This window comes from Salmo salar, chromosome ssa09 (genome assembly GCF_905237065.1).
Source record: "Salmo salar chromosome ssa09, Ssal_v3.1, whole genome shotgun sequence".
NCBI classification, from domain to species: domain Eukaryota; kingdom Metazoa; phylum Chordata; class Actinopteri; order Salmoniformes; family Salmonidae; genus Salmo; species Salmo salar.
The window spans coordinates 36,413,429-36,432,189 of NC_059450.1; the positions used below are offsets into that span (position 1 = coordinate 36,413,429).

The 18,761-nt window shown below is 44.7% G+C and overlaps 1 protein-coding gene across 11 annotated transcripts in view; it reads right to left on the reverse strand.

Moving 5' to 3' along the window:
- Nucleotides 1–18,761, reverse strand: part of gphna (gephyrin a) — a 158,885-nt gene that overhangs the window by 8,740 nt on the left and 131,384 nt on the right. For all 11 annotated transcript variants that reach the window (XM_045723617.1, XM_014211278.2, XM_014211285.2 and 8 more), the window contains 7 exons: nt 10,992–11,084; nt 10,720–10,775; nt 7,511–7,630; nt 7,074–7,132; nt 3,078–3,231; nt 2,722–2,843; nt 2,400–2,487 (listed from right to left, as the gene is read on the reverse strand). In XM_045723617.1, the coding sequence (XP_045579573.1) occupies nt 2,400–2,487; nt 2,722–2,843; nt 3,078–3,231; nt 7,074–7,132; nt 7,511–7,630; nt 10,720–10,775; nt 10,992–11,084 (692 nt within the window). The remainder of the gene's footprint in view (nt 1–2,399; nt 2,488–2,721; nt 2,844–3,077; nt 3,232–7,073; nt 7,133–7,510; nt 7,631–10,719; nt 10,776–10,991; nt 11,085–18,761) is intronic.

Here is an 18,761-nt window from a genome sequence, read left to right on the forward strand (position 1 = left end):
GCTGGTCATTTATGAACATTTTAACATCTTGACCATGTTCTGTTATAATATCCACCCGGCACAGCCAGAAGAGGACTGGCCACCCCTCATAGCCTGGTTCCTCTCTAGGTTTCTTCCTAGGTTTTGGCCTTTCTAGGGAGTTTTTCCTAGGGAGTTTTTCCTAGCCACCGTGCTTCTTTCACATGCATTGCTTGCTGTTTGGGGTTTTAGGCTGGGTTTCTGTACAGCACTTTGAGATATCAGCTGATGTACGAAGGGCTATATAAATAAATTTGATTTGATTAGAACAGCAGGAGTAACAGCTGGAACAGAACAGCAGGAGTAACAGCTGGAACAGAACAGCAGGAGTAACAGCAGGATGAGAACAGCAGGAGTAACAGCTGGAACAGAACAGCAGGAGTAACAGCAGGATGAGAACAGCAGGAGTAACAGCTGGAACAGAACAGCAGGAATAACAGCTGGATGAGAACAGCAGGAGTAACAGCTGAATAAGAACAGCTGGAACAGAACAGCAGTATAACAGCTGGATCAGAACAGCAGATGCACAGTACTCGAGGTTCATCATAGAGACCAAACTCCACCCCTAGCCCCATTGTCTCAACTGCGTGTAGCATTAGAATGATGCCATCTGACAAAGGACAACGCCCCTAGCCATTTAATATGCTCTCACAAACACAGTGACCTCATAAAAATACATCTAAATAAGCTCACTGCCTCACCACTCATTTGTTATTTATTTAACCTTTATTTAACCTGTTAGGGCTAGGGGGCAGTATTTGCACGGCTGGATAAAAAAAATGTACCCGATTTAATCTGGTTACTAATCCTACCCAGTAACTAGAATATGCATATACTTATTATATATGGATAGAAAACACTCTAAAGTTTCTAAAACTGTTTGAATGGTGTCTGTAAGTATAACAGAACTCATTTGGCAGGCAAAACCCTGAGACATTTTCTGACAGGAAGTGGATACCTGATGTGTTGTATTACCTTTAAACCTATCCCATTGAAAAACACAGGGGCTGAGGAATATTTTGGCACTTCCTATTGCTTCCACTAGATGTCACCAGCCTTTACAAAGTGTTTTGAGTCTTCTGGAGGGAGATCTGACCGAACAAGAGCCATGGAACGATGATGGCCCATTAGACACCTGGCGCGAGTTCATGTTGGGTACCCTCGTTCCAATACGTTATAAAAGAGTATGCATTCGTCCACCTTGAATATTATTCATGTTCTGGTTAAAAAGGCCCTAATGATTTATGCTATACAACGTTTGACATGTTTGAACGAACGTAAATATATTTTTTCCCCTCGTTCATGACGAGAAGTCCGGCTGGCTTAGATCATGTGCTAACAAGACGGAGATTTTTGGACATAAATGATGAGCTTTTTTGAACAAAACTACATTCGTTATGGACCTGTGATACCTGGAAGTGACATCTGATGAAGAGAATCAAAGGTAATGGATTATTTACATAGTATTTTCGATTTTAGATCTCCCCAACATGACGTCTAGTCTGTATCGCAACGTGTATTTTTCTGGGCGCAGTGCTCAGATTATTGCAAAGTGTGATTTCCCAGTAACGTTATTTTTAAATCTGGCAAGTTGATTGCGTTCAAGAGATGTAAATTTATAATTCTTTAAATGACAATATAATATTTTACCAATGTTTTCTAATTTTAATTATTTCATTTGTGGTGTTGACTTGACTGCCGGTTATTGGAGGGAAACGATTTCCTCAACATCAATGCCATAGTAAAACGCTGTTTTTGGATATAAATATGAACTTGATAGAACTAAAAATGCATGCATTGTCTAACATAATGTCCTAGGAGTGTCATCTGATGGAGATTGTAAAAGGTTAGTGCATCATTTTAGCTGGTTTTATGGTTTTGGTGATCCTGTCTTTGAATTGACAAAACATTACACACAACTCTTGTAAATGTACTGTCCTAACATACTCTAAATTTATGCTTTCGCCGTAAAACCTTTTTGAAATCGTAAAACGTGGTTAGATTAAGGAGATGTTTATCTTTCAAAGGGTGTAAAATAGTTGTATGTTTGAAAAATTTGAATTTTGACATTTATTTGGATTCAAATTTGCCGCTCTTGAAATGCACCTGCTGTTGATGGAGTGCACCCCGGGGGGGACGCTAGCGTCCCACCTAGCCCATAGAGGTTAACTAGGTAAGTCAGTTAAGAACAAATACAAATTTACAATGAGGGCCTACCCCAGCCTCCCGTAACCCCGGACGACACTGGGCCAATTGTGCGCCGCCCTATGGGACTCCCGATCACGGCCAGTTGTGATACAGCCCGGGATCGAACCAGGGTCTGCAGTGAAGCTTATCACCTTGTTCTTTTTAAACTTTAAATGTATTTTATATAATCTTACCTTCTCTCCCATGGACACACCTCCTGAGGTGATGATGACATCAGCACGGCTGATCCCCTCGTTCAGGGCATTAAGGAGGTCGTCTGGGCTGTAGGAGAAAGGTCACAGGTCACAGTTCATACCCTCCCATCTTTCTGATCGTAGATTAATCTATAGCTTTCCAGACACAGATTTTAGCCTTGTGCTTTCAGATTCTCCATCGAGCATTCTTTTTAGTCCAGGACTAGGATTAAAGTGTGTCCAGGAAACCAGCCCAATATTTTCTAGGAGGGTAGATGAAGCCATTGTTACTGAAGCTTATGATTGAGTGTTGTTGACTGACTTGTCTCCGACGATGCCCAGGTTGATGGTAGGGTAGCCATGTTCCTGAATGGTGGCCAGCAGTGTAGATCTGTTACTGTCCCTGATCTTCCCTGGGTGCAGGTCATCCTCTGGGTTCAACAGCTACACACGCGCACATGCACACACACAAAGAAGGTTACGTTACTGTTCATATTCTACAGGAAACCATCTCACATCCTGCAATATTTTCCTGTCAGAACCTGGGATTCAAACCGGCAATCGGTTGATGTCTTACCTGCCTCTCTAACCTCTAGGCTACCTGCCACCACAATCCCAGGTATTAAAGATACCATGAGAGATGGCAAAATATGTGTGTGTGTGTGTGTGTGTGTTCACCTCATTGCCAGTTGACATGACAGCCACCACTGGGAACTTCTGCACTTCCACCTCAGTGACTCCTACGGTGGCCAGCAGGCCAATCTCAGAAGGGCCCATGTGGGTACCCTTGGACAGGACACATTCCCCACGCTTTATATCATGACCTATAGGCCTGGAGGGAGGGGAGACAGAGGGGGCTGGGTGAGTGGCAGAGACACAGTACTGGTACTATGGTCACGTGGAATTTCACTGCCTTCATGACTCGTGACCGCCGGTGTGGCAACCCTAGTAGTACCTCAAGATTTATATCATGACCTATAGGCCTGGAGGAAGGGACAGAGGGGGCTGGGTGAGTGGCAGGCACTCAGATACTGTAGACATGGCTGTGCAATACATAGTGCTGAGCTATCAGTGCTTTCTGAGGTCGGTTCGGTTAAAAAATGATCACAGTATCTAGACTATGTGTCACATGGGTGACGCTGGAGAGGCGAAGCAGGTACGGGGAGTCAAACATTTAATGTGGAACAGACATGGAACGAGACAGGAACAGTGTCAGCAAACGAGTAACACAAACAAAAGACAATAAATGCAGCAGCGGGGAACAGAGCAAGGGAACTGACAAATATAGGGGAGAAAATAAACAGGTGATGAGTGAGTCCAGGTGAGTCCAATATCGTTGATGCGCGTCACGAGGGAAGGCAGGTGTGAGTAATAGATGATAGGAGTGAGGGGGGGAAGAGCGGGAGCAGACGTAACAGCCCGACGAGCTGGCTAGGCACCCCCAGTTCCATCGGTGGCGACCCAGAGCCGATGTCACCATAGACATTGAATATCCCTTTGAGCATGGTGAAGTTATTAATTACACTTTGGATGGGGTATCAATACACCCAGCCAATACAAAGATACAGGCGTCCTTCCTAACTCAGTTGCCGGAGAGGAAGGAAACCGCTCAGGAATTTCACCTTGAGGTCAATGGTGACTTTAAAACAGTTACAGAGTCTAATGGCTGTGATAGGTGAAAACTGAGGATGAATCAACAACATTGTAGTTACTCCACAATACTAAGCTAATTTACAGAGTGAAAAGAAGACTATACAGAAATATTCCAAAACATGCATCCTGGCACTAAACAAGGCACTAAAGTAATACTGTGCAAAAGATTCTGTTATGTTTGGGGCCAATCCAATGCAACACATTACTGAGTACCACACTCCATATTTTCAAGCATACTGGTGGCTACATCATGTTATCGGTATGCTTGTAATTGTTAAGAACTGGGGAGTTTTTCAGGATCAAAAGAAACGGAATGGAGCTAAACACAACCAAAATCCTAGAGAAAAACCTGGTTCAGTCTGGTTTCTACTAGACACTGTGAGATGAATTCACCTTTCAGTTTTGACTTAAATCTGCTTGAATACCTATGGCAAGACTTGAAAATGTTTGTCTAGCAATAATCTATAACCAATTTGACAGAGCTTGTAGAATTTTTTTAATAATAATGGGCAAATATTGTACAATCCAGGTGTGCAAAGCTCTTAGAGACTTTTATTTTTTATTTTTTTATTTTATTTAACTAGGCAAGTCAGCTAAGAACAAATTCTTATTTACAATGATGGCCTACCCCGGCCAAACCCGCCGCCGTATGGTACTCCCAATCACGTCCGACTTACCCAGAAAGACTCACAACTGTATCGCAGCCAAAGGTGACTGTAACATGTATTAACTCAGGAGTGTGAATACTTATGTAAATTAGATATTTCTGTATTTCATTTTCAACAAATTTGCTAACATTTCTAATACCCATTCATTATTGGGTATTGTGTGTAAATGGGTGAGAAAAAAATTGCTCTCACATTCATAGGCTGTAACACAACAAAATGTGGAATAAGTCAAGCAATATGAATCATTTATTGAACTGTATGTGGTTGTCCCACCTAGCTATTTAAGATGAATGCACTAACTGTAAGTTGTTCTGTCTAAGAGTGTCTGCTAAATGATAAAAATGTACATGTAAAATTATTTTAGAGCTTTTAACATTCAATTGTCAAAACATTTAAAATATTCCATTGTCTTTGTAAGGTTCACATTCGGTAGAAATTACTATGAAATAATAAAATACTGCAGTACATTACTTTTTTTAATGACTTAATTATGTTTCACTCCTTAAAGTCATCATCTCATCTCTGTTCAGGCAGTAACAGCCAGCCAGACAGACAACATTATCTGTGTTCTCCCATACTGTACTGTCTTCAGTCATCCTATTTAGCAAGACTAGCCTGCCTAAGTATGCTGCAGAGCTGTCTGACAAAATAATTGTACTAGTTCTTCAAAGTAGATATGGTATACTTTCACAAACGGTCTCTATCCCTCTCCCTCGTCCTTGTGTTGTGTACATTCCTCTCTCATGCTGTCTATGCAGTCTGTGTGTATCTAACTTAACCTGTTAGGGCTAGGGGGCAGTATTGACACGGCTGGATAGAAAACGTACCCGATTTAATCTGGTTACTACTCCTGCCCAGTAACTAGAATATGCATATAATTATTGGCTTTGGATAGAAAACACCCTAAAGTTTCTAAAACTGTTTGAATGGTGTCTGTGAGTATAACAGAACTCATATGGTAGGCCAAAACCTGAGAAGATTTCAAGCAGGAAGTGGCCTATGTGGCCTATTTCAAGCAGGAAGTGACCAATGGATTATGGTCACTGGCTGCCTGTGAGTTTGATAATTCATTTTAAGATTCTTCTATTGGTTTTTAAATCAATCCACGATGGCGCACCCCAAGACATGTCAGACATGCTTTTAAGTTATGAACCCAGTAGGTCCCTCAGGTCCTCTGGCCCTGGCCTTTTAACTATCCAAAAGTCTAGGACCAAGAGGCATGGAGAGTCAGCCTTTAGTTATTATACCCCCAGCCTCTGGAATAGCCTGCCTGAGAACCTGAGGGGGACCAAGAGGCATGGAGAGGCAGCCTTTAGTTATTATACCCCCAGCCTCTGGAATAGCCTGCCAGAGAACCTGAGGGGGACCAAGAGGCATGGAGAGACAGCCTTTAGTTATTATACCCCCAGCCTCTGGAATAGCCTACCAGAGAACCTGAGGGGGACCAAGAGGCATGGAGAGTCAGCCTTTAGTTATTATACCCCCAGCCTCTGGAATAGCCTACCAGAGAACCTGAGGGGGACCAAGAGGCATGGAGAGTCAGCCTTTAGTTATTATACCCCCAGCCTCTGGAATAGCCTGCCAGAGAACCTGAGGGGGACCAAGAGGCATGGAGAGTCAGCCTTTAGTTATTATACCCCCAGCCTCTGGAATAGCCTGCCTGAGAACCTGAGGGGGACCAAGAGGCATGGAGAGACAGCCTTTAGTTATTATACCCCCAGCCTCTGGAATAGCCTGCCTGAGAACCTGAGGGGGACCAAGAGGCATGGAGAGACAGCCTTTAGTTATTATACCCCCAGCCTCTGGAATAGTCTGCCTGAGAACCTGAGGGGGGCTGAAACTGTTGACATATTTAAAACAGCTTTGTTTTACCTCCGGGTGCTTTTTAGTCTTTTAGTTTTTGTCATTCTTTTGTTTTTATCTTACTTTTGTTGTGTAGTAAATATTTCAGCTTTTATTTTCATTGTTCCCCCCAAAAATCCTGTGAAGCACATTGCGTCGCATTGCATGTCTGAAATGTGCTGTATAAATAAAGCTTGATTTGATGATTGTAGTTAATCACCACATTTCTGCGCTGAACTAAATTGAATATTTGCTTCATGAAAACTAGAACTCCCTTCAGCCCAGCATCCCACATGGTTCTTAACTTGGTTTCTCTTGTGAATGATTTGATTTCTCTCTAGAGAAATGGCGCGTTGGGAAAATGGTTAATCACTCAGCACTAGAGGTAAAGTTCTGTTACAGAAGAGCATTGAGTAAAACTGGAATATCAGTTTACTTCCTGAATTAACTGGATTTAAATGAAATAGAGCCCACCAGTCCTGACTGGTACAAACTTAAACTTCTCACTCACCTGATGTCCTGTCCAGGACGTGCCTGTACCAAGATCCGCACTTCCAGCTCTTCTGTGCCCTGCAACGACAAACAGAGCGGTTAATGAAGAAGATACGGTACATTCCGTACTATTGTCAGGAAGAGGTTTGTGGCAGGTGAAGTCTACATGTACAAAACAGAAAGGCTGTTTGTGGAGAGGAGATACTGGAGACAGAGGAGAAAGGATTGAGGGAAAGTTGAGAAATAATTGTGAAACAGAGAGGTGAGAGACATATTGTACGTTATTGTAATGTATTTGTATAGTATATTCCATGCGGATAAAGTTCATTGAAATAAATTGAGAGGGGGTCAGGAAGTTGCCACAGGAGATGGGAGAGGGAGAGTGCTGGTTGACTCATGTCTTCAGAGAGAGAGAGGGAAGAAGGAAAGAAGGAGAGAAGTTGGGTGTTGACTCACGTCGTCAGACTCTCGAAGCAGCTCAGTGTCCTCCACCTGCACTACAGCATCCGCCCCACAGGGGATAGGAGCCCCTGTTGTCACCCTCATCACCTGGCCCGGCATCACTGTGTGGGTCGGCTACAGAGACACACATGCAGGTTGGACATTATAAAAGTGCTAAACATGCTTATAACGCATCTTTCAAGGCATTATAACTGCATCATAACTACCGGCATGAAGTAGTGTTATCAACATTTCAGTTGGGAAGTTGAATTATCAGAAATCGACTATATACAATTTTCACAAGATATACTTTTGAACATGAGCGTCAATAGTGGAGGCTGTGTGTCCATTGTGGAGGCTGTGTGTCCATAGTGGAGGCTGTGTGTCCATAGTGGAGGCTGTGTGTCCATAGTGGAGGCCGTGTGTCCATAGTGGAGGCCGTGTGTCCATAGTGGAAGCCGTGTGTCCATAGTGGAGGCTGTGTGTCCATAGTGGAGGCTGTGTGTCCATAGTGGAGGCTGTGTGACCATAGTGGAGGTTGTGTGTCCATAGTGGAGGCTGTGTGTCCATAGTGGAGGCTGTGTGACCATTGTGGAGGTTGTGTGTCCATAGTGGAGGCTGTGTGTCCATAGTGGAGGCTGTGTCCATAGTGGAGGCTGTGTGTCCATAGTGCAGGCTGTGTGTCCATAGTGGAGGCTGTGTGACCATAGTGGAGGTTGTGTGTCCATAGTGGAGGCTGTGTGTCCATAGTGGAGGCTGTGTGTCCATAGTGGAGGCTGTGTGTCCATAGTGGAGGCTGTGTGTCCATAGTGGAGGCTGTGTGACCATAGTGGAGGCTGTGTGTCCATAGTGGAGGCTGTGTGTCCATAGTGGAGGCTGTGTGTCCATAGTGGAGGCTGTGTGTCCATAGTGGAGGCTGTGTGTCCATAGTGGAGGCTGTGTGAGAATTATAAAATGTACTATGTAAATGTATTATTATACATTTAATCAAAAAAAAAAAAAAGCAGAGTGGAGTGTTGTAGAGAGAGAGTCTGTTTAATGTAGAGAGCGAGACAGGTTCTGTGTAGAGTAGAGAGAGAGACAGGTTCTGTGTAGAGTAGAGAGAGACAGGGTCTGTGTAGAGTAGAGCGAGAGACAGGTTCTGTGTAGAGTAGAGAGAGACAGGGTCTGTGTAGAGTAGAGAGAGAGACAGGGTCTGTGTAGAGTAGAGAGCGAGACAGGGTCTGTGTAGAGTAGAGAGAGAGACAGGTTCTGTGTAGAGTAGAGAGAGAGACAGGGTCTGTGTAGAGTAGAGAGAGAGACAGGGTCTGTGTAGAGTAAAGAGAGAGACAGGGTCTGTGTAGAGTAGAGAGAGAGACAGGATGTGTGTCGAGTAGAGAGAGAGACAGGGTCTGTGTAGAGTAGAGAGCGAGACAGGTTCTGTGTAGAGTAGAGAGAGAGACAGGTTCTGTGTAGAGTAGAGAGAGAGACAGGGTCTGTGTAGAGTAGAGAGAGAGACAGGGTCTGTGTAGAGTAGAGAGAGAGACAGGGTCTGTGTAGAGAGAGAGACAGGGTCTGTGTAGAGTAGAGAGAGAGACAGGGTCTGTGTAGAGTAGAGAGAGAGACATGGTGTGTGTAGAGTAGAGAGAGACAAGGTCTGTGTAGAGTAGAGAGCGAGACAGATTCTGTGTAGAATAGAGAGAGAGACAGGTTCTGTGTAGAGTAGAGAGAGATAGGGTCTGTGTAGAGTAGAGAGAGAGACAGGCTGTGTAGAGTAGAGAGAGACAGGGTCTGTGTAGAGTAGAGAGAGAGACAGGGTCTGTGTAGAGTAGAGAGAGAGACGGTCTGTGTAGAGTAGAGAGAGAGACAGGTTCTGTGTAGAGTAGAGAGAGAGACAGGGTCTGTGTGGAGTAGAGAGAGAGACAGGGTCTGTGTAGAGTAGAGAGAGAGACAGGGTCTGTGTAGAGTAGAGAGAGAGAGACAGGGTTTGTGTAGAGTAGAGAGAGAGACAGGGTCTGTGTAGAGTAGAGAGAGAGACAGGGTCTGTGAAGAGTAGAGAGAGAGACAGGGTCTGTGTAGAGTAGAGAGAGAGACAGGGTCTGTGTAGAGTAGAGAGAGAGAGACAGGGTTTGTGTAGAGTAGAGAGAGAGACAGGGTCTGTGTAGAGTAGAGAGAGAGACAGGGTCTGTGTAGAGTAGAGAGAGAGACAGGGTCTGTGTAGAGTAGAGAGAGAGACAGGGTCTGTGTAGAGTAGAGAGAGAGACAGGGTCTGTGTAGAGTAGAGAGAGAGACAGGGTCTGTGAAGAGTAGAGAGAGAGAGGGTCTGTATAGAGTAGAGAGAGAGACAGGGTCTGTGTAGAGTAGAGAGAGAGACAGGGTCTGTGTAGAGTAGAGAGAGAGAGATGGGGTCTGTCTCTGTGTAGAGGTAGAGGGAGAGACGGGGTCTGTCTGTGTGTAGAGAGAGAGACGGGGTCTGTCTCTGTGTAGAGGTAGAGAGAGAGACGGGGTCTGTCTTTGTGTAGAGGTAGAGAGAGAGACGGGGTCTGTCTGTGTGTAGAGAGAGAGACGGGGTCTGTCTGTGTGTAGAGAGAGAGACGGGGTCTGTCTGTGTGTAGAGGTAGAGAGAGAGAGACGGGGTCTGTCTGTGTGTAGAGAGAGAGACGGGGTCTGTCTGTGTGTAGAGGTAGAGAGAGAGACGGGGTCTGTCTGTGTGTAGAGAGAGAGACGGGGTCTGTCTGTGTGTAGAGGTAGAGAGACGGGGTCTGTCTGTGTGTAGAGGTAGAGAGAGAGACGGGGTCTGTCTCTGTGTAGAGAGAGAGACGGGGTCTGTCTGTGTGTAGAGGTAGAGAGAGAGACGGGGTCTGTCTGTGTGTAGAGGTAGAGAGAGAGACAGGGTCTGTCTGTGTGTAGAGGTAGAGAGAGAGACGGGGTCTGTCTCTGTGTAGAGGTAGAGATGGAGACGGGGTCTGTCTGTGTGTAGAGAGAGAGACGGGGTCTGTCTCTGTGTAGAGGTAGAGAGAGAGACGGGGTCTGTCTTTGTGGATTATCTTGTAATCACAGTGAGCCAGTGACCTGTGTAGCTCCACATGGCAGGATAGCCTATGGGAATACACTGAGACACACAGAGGGAGGGAGGGAGGGAGGGAGGGAGGGAGGGAGGGAGGGAGGGAGGGAGGGAGGGAGGGAGGGAGGGAGGGAGGGAGGGAAACTCCAAAATATCAGGGCTCAAACTGTAAGGAGCTCACCTGCTGTCCTGCCTGTGACTCCCCAATGATGAAGCGATCTCCAGGACCGTCGGCCGCTGAGAGGAACAGAGAGAGGGATGAGAAATAGAAGGAGAGAGAGGGATGGTGAGAGAGAGAGAGAGAGAGAGAGAGAGAGAGAGGGAGAGGGAGAACAGTAATGCCTCTATATCTGAAAACAAGCTGCAAGGGTCAAACTCACACAAAAACAAGCATAAAAAGTGTGTAATCTCTCAAACTACTGAACTCTACACCCACGAGAACTGGCGTCTCACCTCGCACGGCGTAGCCATCTTTGACTGATGCAGGGAACGGAGGCAGGTTGTCTTTGGCATAGACGTCCTGAGCTAAGACTCGACCCATCCCATCTAAAGTAGGATACAATATGATAAAGAAAGGAGAAAAAGAGAGAGATAGAAACAGAGAGAGGAGAAAAAAGGTTGTAATTTCACACATACATTTTAGGAGTACACAAGATGTGATATGCATGCTGGCGGGATAAGCTGTGTCCCTTGGCTGTGTCCCTCGGTGGTGTCCCTCACGGGGGAGGCAGAGTGTTGAGTAGCTGTTGTTGAATGTGAAGAGGACAAAAGCCAGACACACAGAAAGGCCTACATCACATGAAACCTTTGCTATATGTGAGTGACAGAGAAAGGGGTGATGCTAACTAGCTCTGACGCTAACGCAGAGGAGCTACTTATTACAGCCTCTCCTACACACACACACACAGGCAAGCAGAGACAAGCACCTCTAGGGAGAGAGCGGGGAGATCACTCTCAGCACATGAAAGAAGAGAAAACAGAGCCAGGAATAACAGAGAAAAAGAGAGAAAAAAGAGAGAGAGACAGAAAGAGAGAGAATGATAGAAAGATAGAATAATAGAAAGAGAGAGAGAGAAAGACAGAAAGAGAGAGAGAGAGAAAGACAAAGATAGAAAGAGAGTAGAAAATGGAGAGCAATGAATAGAGAGAAAGAAAGAGAAAGAAAGATAGTGTGTGTGTGTGTGTGTGTGTGTGTGTGTGTGTGTGTGTGTGTGTGTGTGTGTGTGTGTGTGTGTGTGTATGCTTTTGGGTTAACTATCCTTGTGGGGACCAGAAGGATAGTAAAACAAGGACAATTCGGACAAGTGGGGACATTTTGCCGGTCGGGTTAGGGTTAAAATTAGGGTTAGAATTAGGGTTAGGTATAAGGTATAAGGTTTTGAATGGGAATCAATCATTTGGTCCCCAAAAATATAGTAAAACAAACATGTGTGTGTGTGTGAGACAGAGAGCAAGAGAGAGAAAGAAAGAGAGAGTGGCGGAGGGAGAGAGAGGGTGGGTGGGAGAAGAGATAATGAAGAGAGAGAACTAAAGATAGAGGGAGAGAAAGAGAGAGAGAGAGCAGGCTTCTCCTCTGTTGAAGGCTGATTAGAGGAGACTTAATGCTCGAAAATACCACATCTGATGAGCAGCTAAATATAGATCATCCCTTTTATACAAACAGATGAATACAGAGGTATCTATGGAAACAGATGAATACAGAGGTATCTATGGAAACAGAGGAATACACAGAATATACAGGGAGCAGAGCGCCACAACACACTCGCCTCAACACCGCCAAACTGACTGAGAAGACATCCAAACTGTAGCTGGTTTATAACATCACACAAGTTCCCATGCAAAGCAAGACAACTGAACACAGCAAAAAAATACACACACACACACCTCTGCACAAAACAACGAGACATGTAGACATAATGGGCCCTCAAAAATAGAAACACCTAATCTCTATTAGCTAAGAAATACTCTGTATTAGCTAAGAAAGACTCTGTATTAGCTAAGAAAGACTCTGTATTAGCTAAGAAAGACTCTGTATTAGCTAAGAAAGACTCTGTATTAGCTAAGAAAGACTAATAGATAAGAAAGACTATTAGCTAAGAAAGACTATATTAGCTAAGAAAGACTATATTAGCTAAGAAAGACTCTCCATTGGCTAAGAAAGACTCTCTAGCTATGAAAGACTGTATTAGCTAAGAAAGACTAATAGATAAGAAAGACTATTAGCTAAGAAAGACTATATTAGCTAAGAAAGCCTCTCCATTGGCTAAGAAAGACTCTCTATTAGCTAAGACTTTCTATTAGCTAAGAAAGACTCCATTGGCTAAGAAAGACTATTAGCTAAGAAAGACTCTCTATTAGCTAAGAAAGACTCTCTATTAGCTAAGAAAGACTCTCTATTAGCTAAGAAAGACTCTCTCTGTATTAGCTAAGAAATAGACTATTAGTTAAGAAAGACTATTAGCTAAGAAAAATACTATATTAGTTAAGAAAAATACTATTAGTAAAGAAAGACTTTATTAGCTGAGAAAGACTATTAGCTGAGAAAGACTATTAGCTAAGAAAGACTATTAGCTAAGAAAGACTATTAGCTAAGACTATTAGCTGAGAAAAATACTATATTAGTTAAGAAAAATACTATTGGTTAAGAAAGACTATTAGCTAAGAAAGACTATTAGCTAAGAAAGACTCTCTATTAGCTAAGAAAGACTATTAGCTAAGAAAGACTCTATTAGCTAAGAAAGACTCTCTATTAGCTAAGAAAGACACTCTATTAGCTAAGAAAGACTGCAACCTCATGCCTTTCATCACAACAATACTAGGAGCAACAAAGAGGGGCACCATAAAATACCCCCACTACACCCTCACTCTATTCCCCCATTATAAACTGGGTGGTTCGAGCCCTGAATACTGATTGGCTGACAGCATGCTATATCAGACCATGACAAAATATTTATTTTTACTCCTCTAATTACGTTGGTAAGCAGTTTATAATAGCAATAAGGCACCTCAGGGCTTGCGATATATAGCCAATATACCACGGCTAAGGGCTGTGTCCAGGCACTCCGTCGTGCGTAAGAACAAACCTTAGCCGTGTTACATTGGCCATATTATTATTTTTTATTTTACCTTTACTTAACAAGGCAAGTCAGTTAAGAACAAATTCTTATTTTCAATGACGGCCTAGTGTAACCGATGTGAAATGGCTAGTTAGTTAGCGGTGGTGCGCGCTAATAGTGTTTCAATCGGTGACGTCACTCGCTCTGAGACTTGAAGTAGGGTTGCCCCTTGCGTTGCAAGGGCCGTGGCTCTTGTGGCGCGATGGGTAACGATGCTTCGGTGGGTGTCAGTTGTTGATGCGTGCAAGGGTCCCTGGTTCGAGCCCAGGTTGGGGTGAAGAGAGGGACGGAACCTACACGGTTACATTGATGCTTCTTGACCCGGATCATTGGTTGCTGCGGAAAAGGAGGAGGTCAAAGGGGGGGTGAGTGTAACCGATGTGAAATGGCTAGTTAGTTAGCGGTGGTGTGCGCTAATAGCGTTTCAATCGGTGACGTCACTCGCTCTGAGACTTGAAGTAGGGTTGCCCCTTGCGTTGCAAGGGCCGCGGCTCTTGTGGCGCGATGGGTAACGATGCTTCGGTGGGTGTCAGTTGTTGATGCGTGCAAGGGTCCCTGGTTCGAGCCCAGGTTGGGGCGAAGAGAGGGACGGAACCTACACTGTTACACTAGGAACAGTGGGTTAACTGCCTTGTTCAGGGGCAGAACGACAGAATTTTACCTTGTCAGCTCGGGGATTCGATCTAGAAACCTTTCGGTTACTAGCCCAACGCTCTAACCACTAGACCACCTGCCGCCCCTATACCACACCTCCTCGGGCATAATTGCTTAATTAGAGGACAGACAGACAGATGCATGGTGTACACTGGCCCTGTTGAAGACAGACAGATGTATGGTGTACACTGGCCCTGTTGAAGACAGACAGATGCATGGTGTACACCGGCCCTGTTGAAGACAGACAGATGCTTGTCTGGCCCTGTTGAAGACAGACAGATGCCTGGTGTACACTGGCCCTGTTGAACAACCCAAAACACAAGCCTCTTCTGGACTTGTTTTATTCATCTGTATTCTTCAATATGTCACCATGAGACACAGTCCGTGTGTGTGTGTGTGTGTGTGTGTGTGTGTGTGTGTGTGTGTGTGTGTGAGAGAGACCTCGGATAGTTTTACAACCAACAAAGTGATTCTTACGACACCATTCTGCTACATACACACAGCCTCCACCTTTTCAATTCAGTTTAAAATGTATAGCCAATCTCTTTCATCACTCTACGGGCCCATCAATCTTTTAGGTGTTCATTTGAACGTTATATTAACCAGCAAGACAAAATAGCACTTTGTAAAGTAACCTGAGCCCACAACTTTACTGCCATCAGAAAATGTGAAGAACAGCACGTGACCAGCGGTGACAGTACACCGTTGCCCATATTTACGTTGGGTTGGTCTCAGAGAGTATTATGGCTCATTGCGATGCACTAGCTCACTGTGTGAGTGATGCTCAACAGTATCCACACACCCTACACCCAACGTTTTCTTTCAGAGACCAGTTAAAGAGTGACAGAAAAGTTGGGAGGAGAAACGGTTTCAAAAGGACAGTGGGTGGGATTCAAACTGCAAGACACCCCAGGCGACCTACAACAACTGTTGATCAGGGTCATACAGTAAGTCTAATGGTGAGGTCAAATTGTCACTTTGAAGACAGTTGGTTTTTACATTTTTTATTTCACCTTTATTTAACCAGGTAGGCCAGTTGAGAACAAGTTCTCATTTACAACTGCGACCTGGCCGTTAAGTGAATTACTGTATTGTCACCTCCCTGAATGTGTTTTTTTGTTACGTTAGTGAGGTAAGTGTCCCTGTCACAAAGAGTGTTTGTTCCTTCCTGCCCCTTGCTCGCTTGAGCCTGATTGGTTGGCTGCCTCCCGTGTCGGACTGCGTCCCGGCGCCGGGCGGATGTGGCATAAGCAGATGACGGAGAATGGAACATGACAACACAGCCAACGCTCCCAGAACTGGGTCACTCACACCTCTCATGGCCGACAGAGAGAAAGATAAAGAGAACGAATGAGAGGGAGAGAGAGAGAAAGAGAGAAATATATCTCTAAGCACTTGAAGTTGGCCTATGTGACATCAAAACCTTGACCCATCAATGTGAGGTCTAGGGGATTTGCCATAAAGGTTTGGATGGTTGGGAGGTGGTTAAGAGGTGTGTGCTGTTCAATAATCATTTACATAAATGTTTACATTACAAACTCCTGGGCATGGACTGAACTGCTAAGGACATCAGGGTGAAACTTCCTCCATTAACGTAGAATACTAATGTAATATGAGGAGGAGGAGCATAGTGGGTGGGTGTTGCTAGCAAATCAAAAGAGAACTATGGCGCTCTCCCAGAAGCTTGGCTGGGGCGTAAAACCTGCCAATTCACACAAACAAAAAGGTGTAATGGGTTCGCACTCCCAAAAACTTTGCATAAAGGTTACCTCATTATTCAATTTTTTTTTGAATATTTTCACTGCATCTGGGATAGAATACACAGACATTTCAGCTTCACAGCCTTCTTCAGTGTGAAGGTACAGTTTTCTTTTTAATTCAAAACAGCATTTGTAAAGCACAACGGATGAGCAGCCAGGGTGATGCTAGAAGCCAGGTCATCCAACAGATTCAGAAGCAATGGCAACATCAGGCTAGTAACAGTAGCAGCCCATGGGCCAGGCCTGAGGTCTTCTATCGCCCCTTAGCGGCCAGGAGGTGAACTGACCCGGTGGAGTGAAGCGAGAGGACACTGGAGCCCCTCCTGTGTCCCCTGGTTGTGTATCCCCAAGACACCCAACAGAGACCATGTCTACCACGGCCTGGGCAGTGTGCAATCTGGACAGGCAGTGGGGCAGTGTTGTTTTTTCAGTGGGCCGATGAAGTTTTATTGTTTTGTTTTCAGTGAGGTGGTGTTTTTTTTCAGTGGGATGGTGTTTTTTTCAGTGAGGTGGTGTTTTTTTTCATTGAGGTGGTGTTTTTTTCAGTGAGGTGGTGTTTTTTTTCAGTGAGGTGGTATTTTTTTTCAGTGAGGTGGTGTTTTTTTCAGTGAGGTGGTGTTTTTTTTCAGTGAGGTGGTATTTTTTTTCAGTGAGGTGGTGTTTTTTTCAGTGAGGTGGTGTTTTTTTCAGTGAGGTGGTGTTTTTTTCAGTGAGGTGGTGTTTTTTCAGTGAGGTGGTATTTTTTTTCAGTGAGGTGGTGTTTTTTTTCAGTGAGGTGGTGTTTTTTCAGTGGGGCGGTGTTCTTTTTTTCAGTGGGCGGTGTTGTTTTATTAATTTTTTTCAGTGAGGTGGTGTTTTTTCAGTGGGGCGGTGTTCTTTTTTTCAGTGGGCGGTGTTGTTTTATTAATTTTTTTCAGTGAGGTGGTGTTTTTTTTCAGTGAGGTGGTGTTTTTTTCAGTGAGGTGGTATTTTTTTTCAGTGAGGTGGTGTTTTTTTCAGTGAGGTGGTGTTTTTTTTCAGTGAGGTGGTATTTTTTTTCAGTGAGGTGGTGTTTTTTTCAGTGAGGTGGTGTTTTTTCAGTGGGGCGGTGTTCTTTTTTTCAGTGGGCGGTGTTTTTTTTTTTTTTTTTCAGTGGGGCGGTGTTCTTTTTTTCAGTGGGCGGTGTTGTTTTTTTGTTTTTTTTCAGTGGGGTGGTGTTTTTTTTCAGTGGGGTGGTGTTGTTTTTTTGTTTTTTTTTCAGTGGGTGGTGGTGTCGAGTTGGAGAGGAGGGAGGCATGGCATCACCCATGACGTCACCAATGACATCACTGACCTGTGTGATGCCAGGGTGGCAGGGAGGAGGCGGCATTAACATGATTGGCACCCAGGACCCCAGCCAAGCCCCCGGCTCTCCTCTCCTGCTTTGGCGCTCCTCTTGTGGCTGTGGCAGAGATAAAGTAAGGGGGCTTTTTACAGTCCGCGCCACTCAGGGGCCAAACGGGCTTAACGGAGTCTGCTCCACCGAGGCCTGCCGGGGGCTGCGCAGGTTAGGGTCCGTTGTTGTTGATCATACACGTGCTACATTTCCTCAACCACCTGCAATACAGTGCCTTTGGAAAGTATTCAGACCCTTTGACTTTTTCCACATTTTGTTAATTTACAGCCATATTCTAAAATTCACGAAATTGTTTTTTTCTCTCATCAATCTACATACAATACCCCATAATTACAAAGCAAAACAGGTTTTTAGAAACGGTAGCTAATTTATAAAACATAAAAAACTGAAATACAACATTTACATAAGTATTCATACCCTTTACTCAAGTACTTTGTTGAAGCACCTTTGACAGTGATTTCAGCATCGAGTCTTCTTGGGTACAACGCTACAAGCTTGGCACACCTGTGTTTGGAGAGTTTCTCCCATTCTTCTCTGCAGATCTTCTCAAGCTCTATTAGGTTGGATAGGAAGCATTGCCGCACAGCTATTTTCAGGTCTCTCCAGAGATGTTCGATCGGGTTGAAGTCCAGGTTATGGCTGGGCCTCTCAAGGATATTCAGAGACTTGTCTTGAGGCCATGCCTGCATTGTCTAGGCTGTGTGCTTAGGGTCATTGTCCTGTTGGAAGGTGAACCTTCACCCCCGTCTGAGCGCTCTGGGAGAAGGTATTCACCAAGCATCTCTCTGTACATTGCTCCTTTCATCTTTCCCTCGATCCTGACTAGTCTCCCAGTCCATGCTGCTGAAAAACATCCCCACAGCATGATGCTGCCACCACCATGCTTCACCATAGGGATGGTGCCAGGTCTCTACCAGATGTGACGCTTGGCATCCAGGCCAAAGAGTTCAATCTTGATTTCATCAGACCAGAGGGTCTTTAGGTGCATTTTGGCAAACTCCAAGCGGGCTGCCATTTACTGAGGAGTGGCTTCCGTCTGGCCACTCTACCATAAAGGCCTGATTGGTGGAGTGCTGCAGTGATGGTTGTCCTTCTGGAAGGTTCTCCCATCTCCAAAGAGGAACTCTAGAGCTCTGTCAGAGTGACCATCAGGTTCTTGGTCACCTCCCTGACCAAGGGGCTTCTCCCTCAACTGCTCAGTTTGGCCGGGCGGCCAGCTCTAGGAAGAGTCTTGGTGGTTCCAAACTTCTTCCATTTAAGAATTATGGAGGCCACTGTGTTCTTGGGGACCTTCAATGCTGCAGAAATGTTTTGGTAC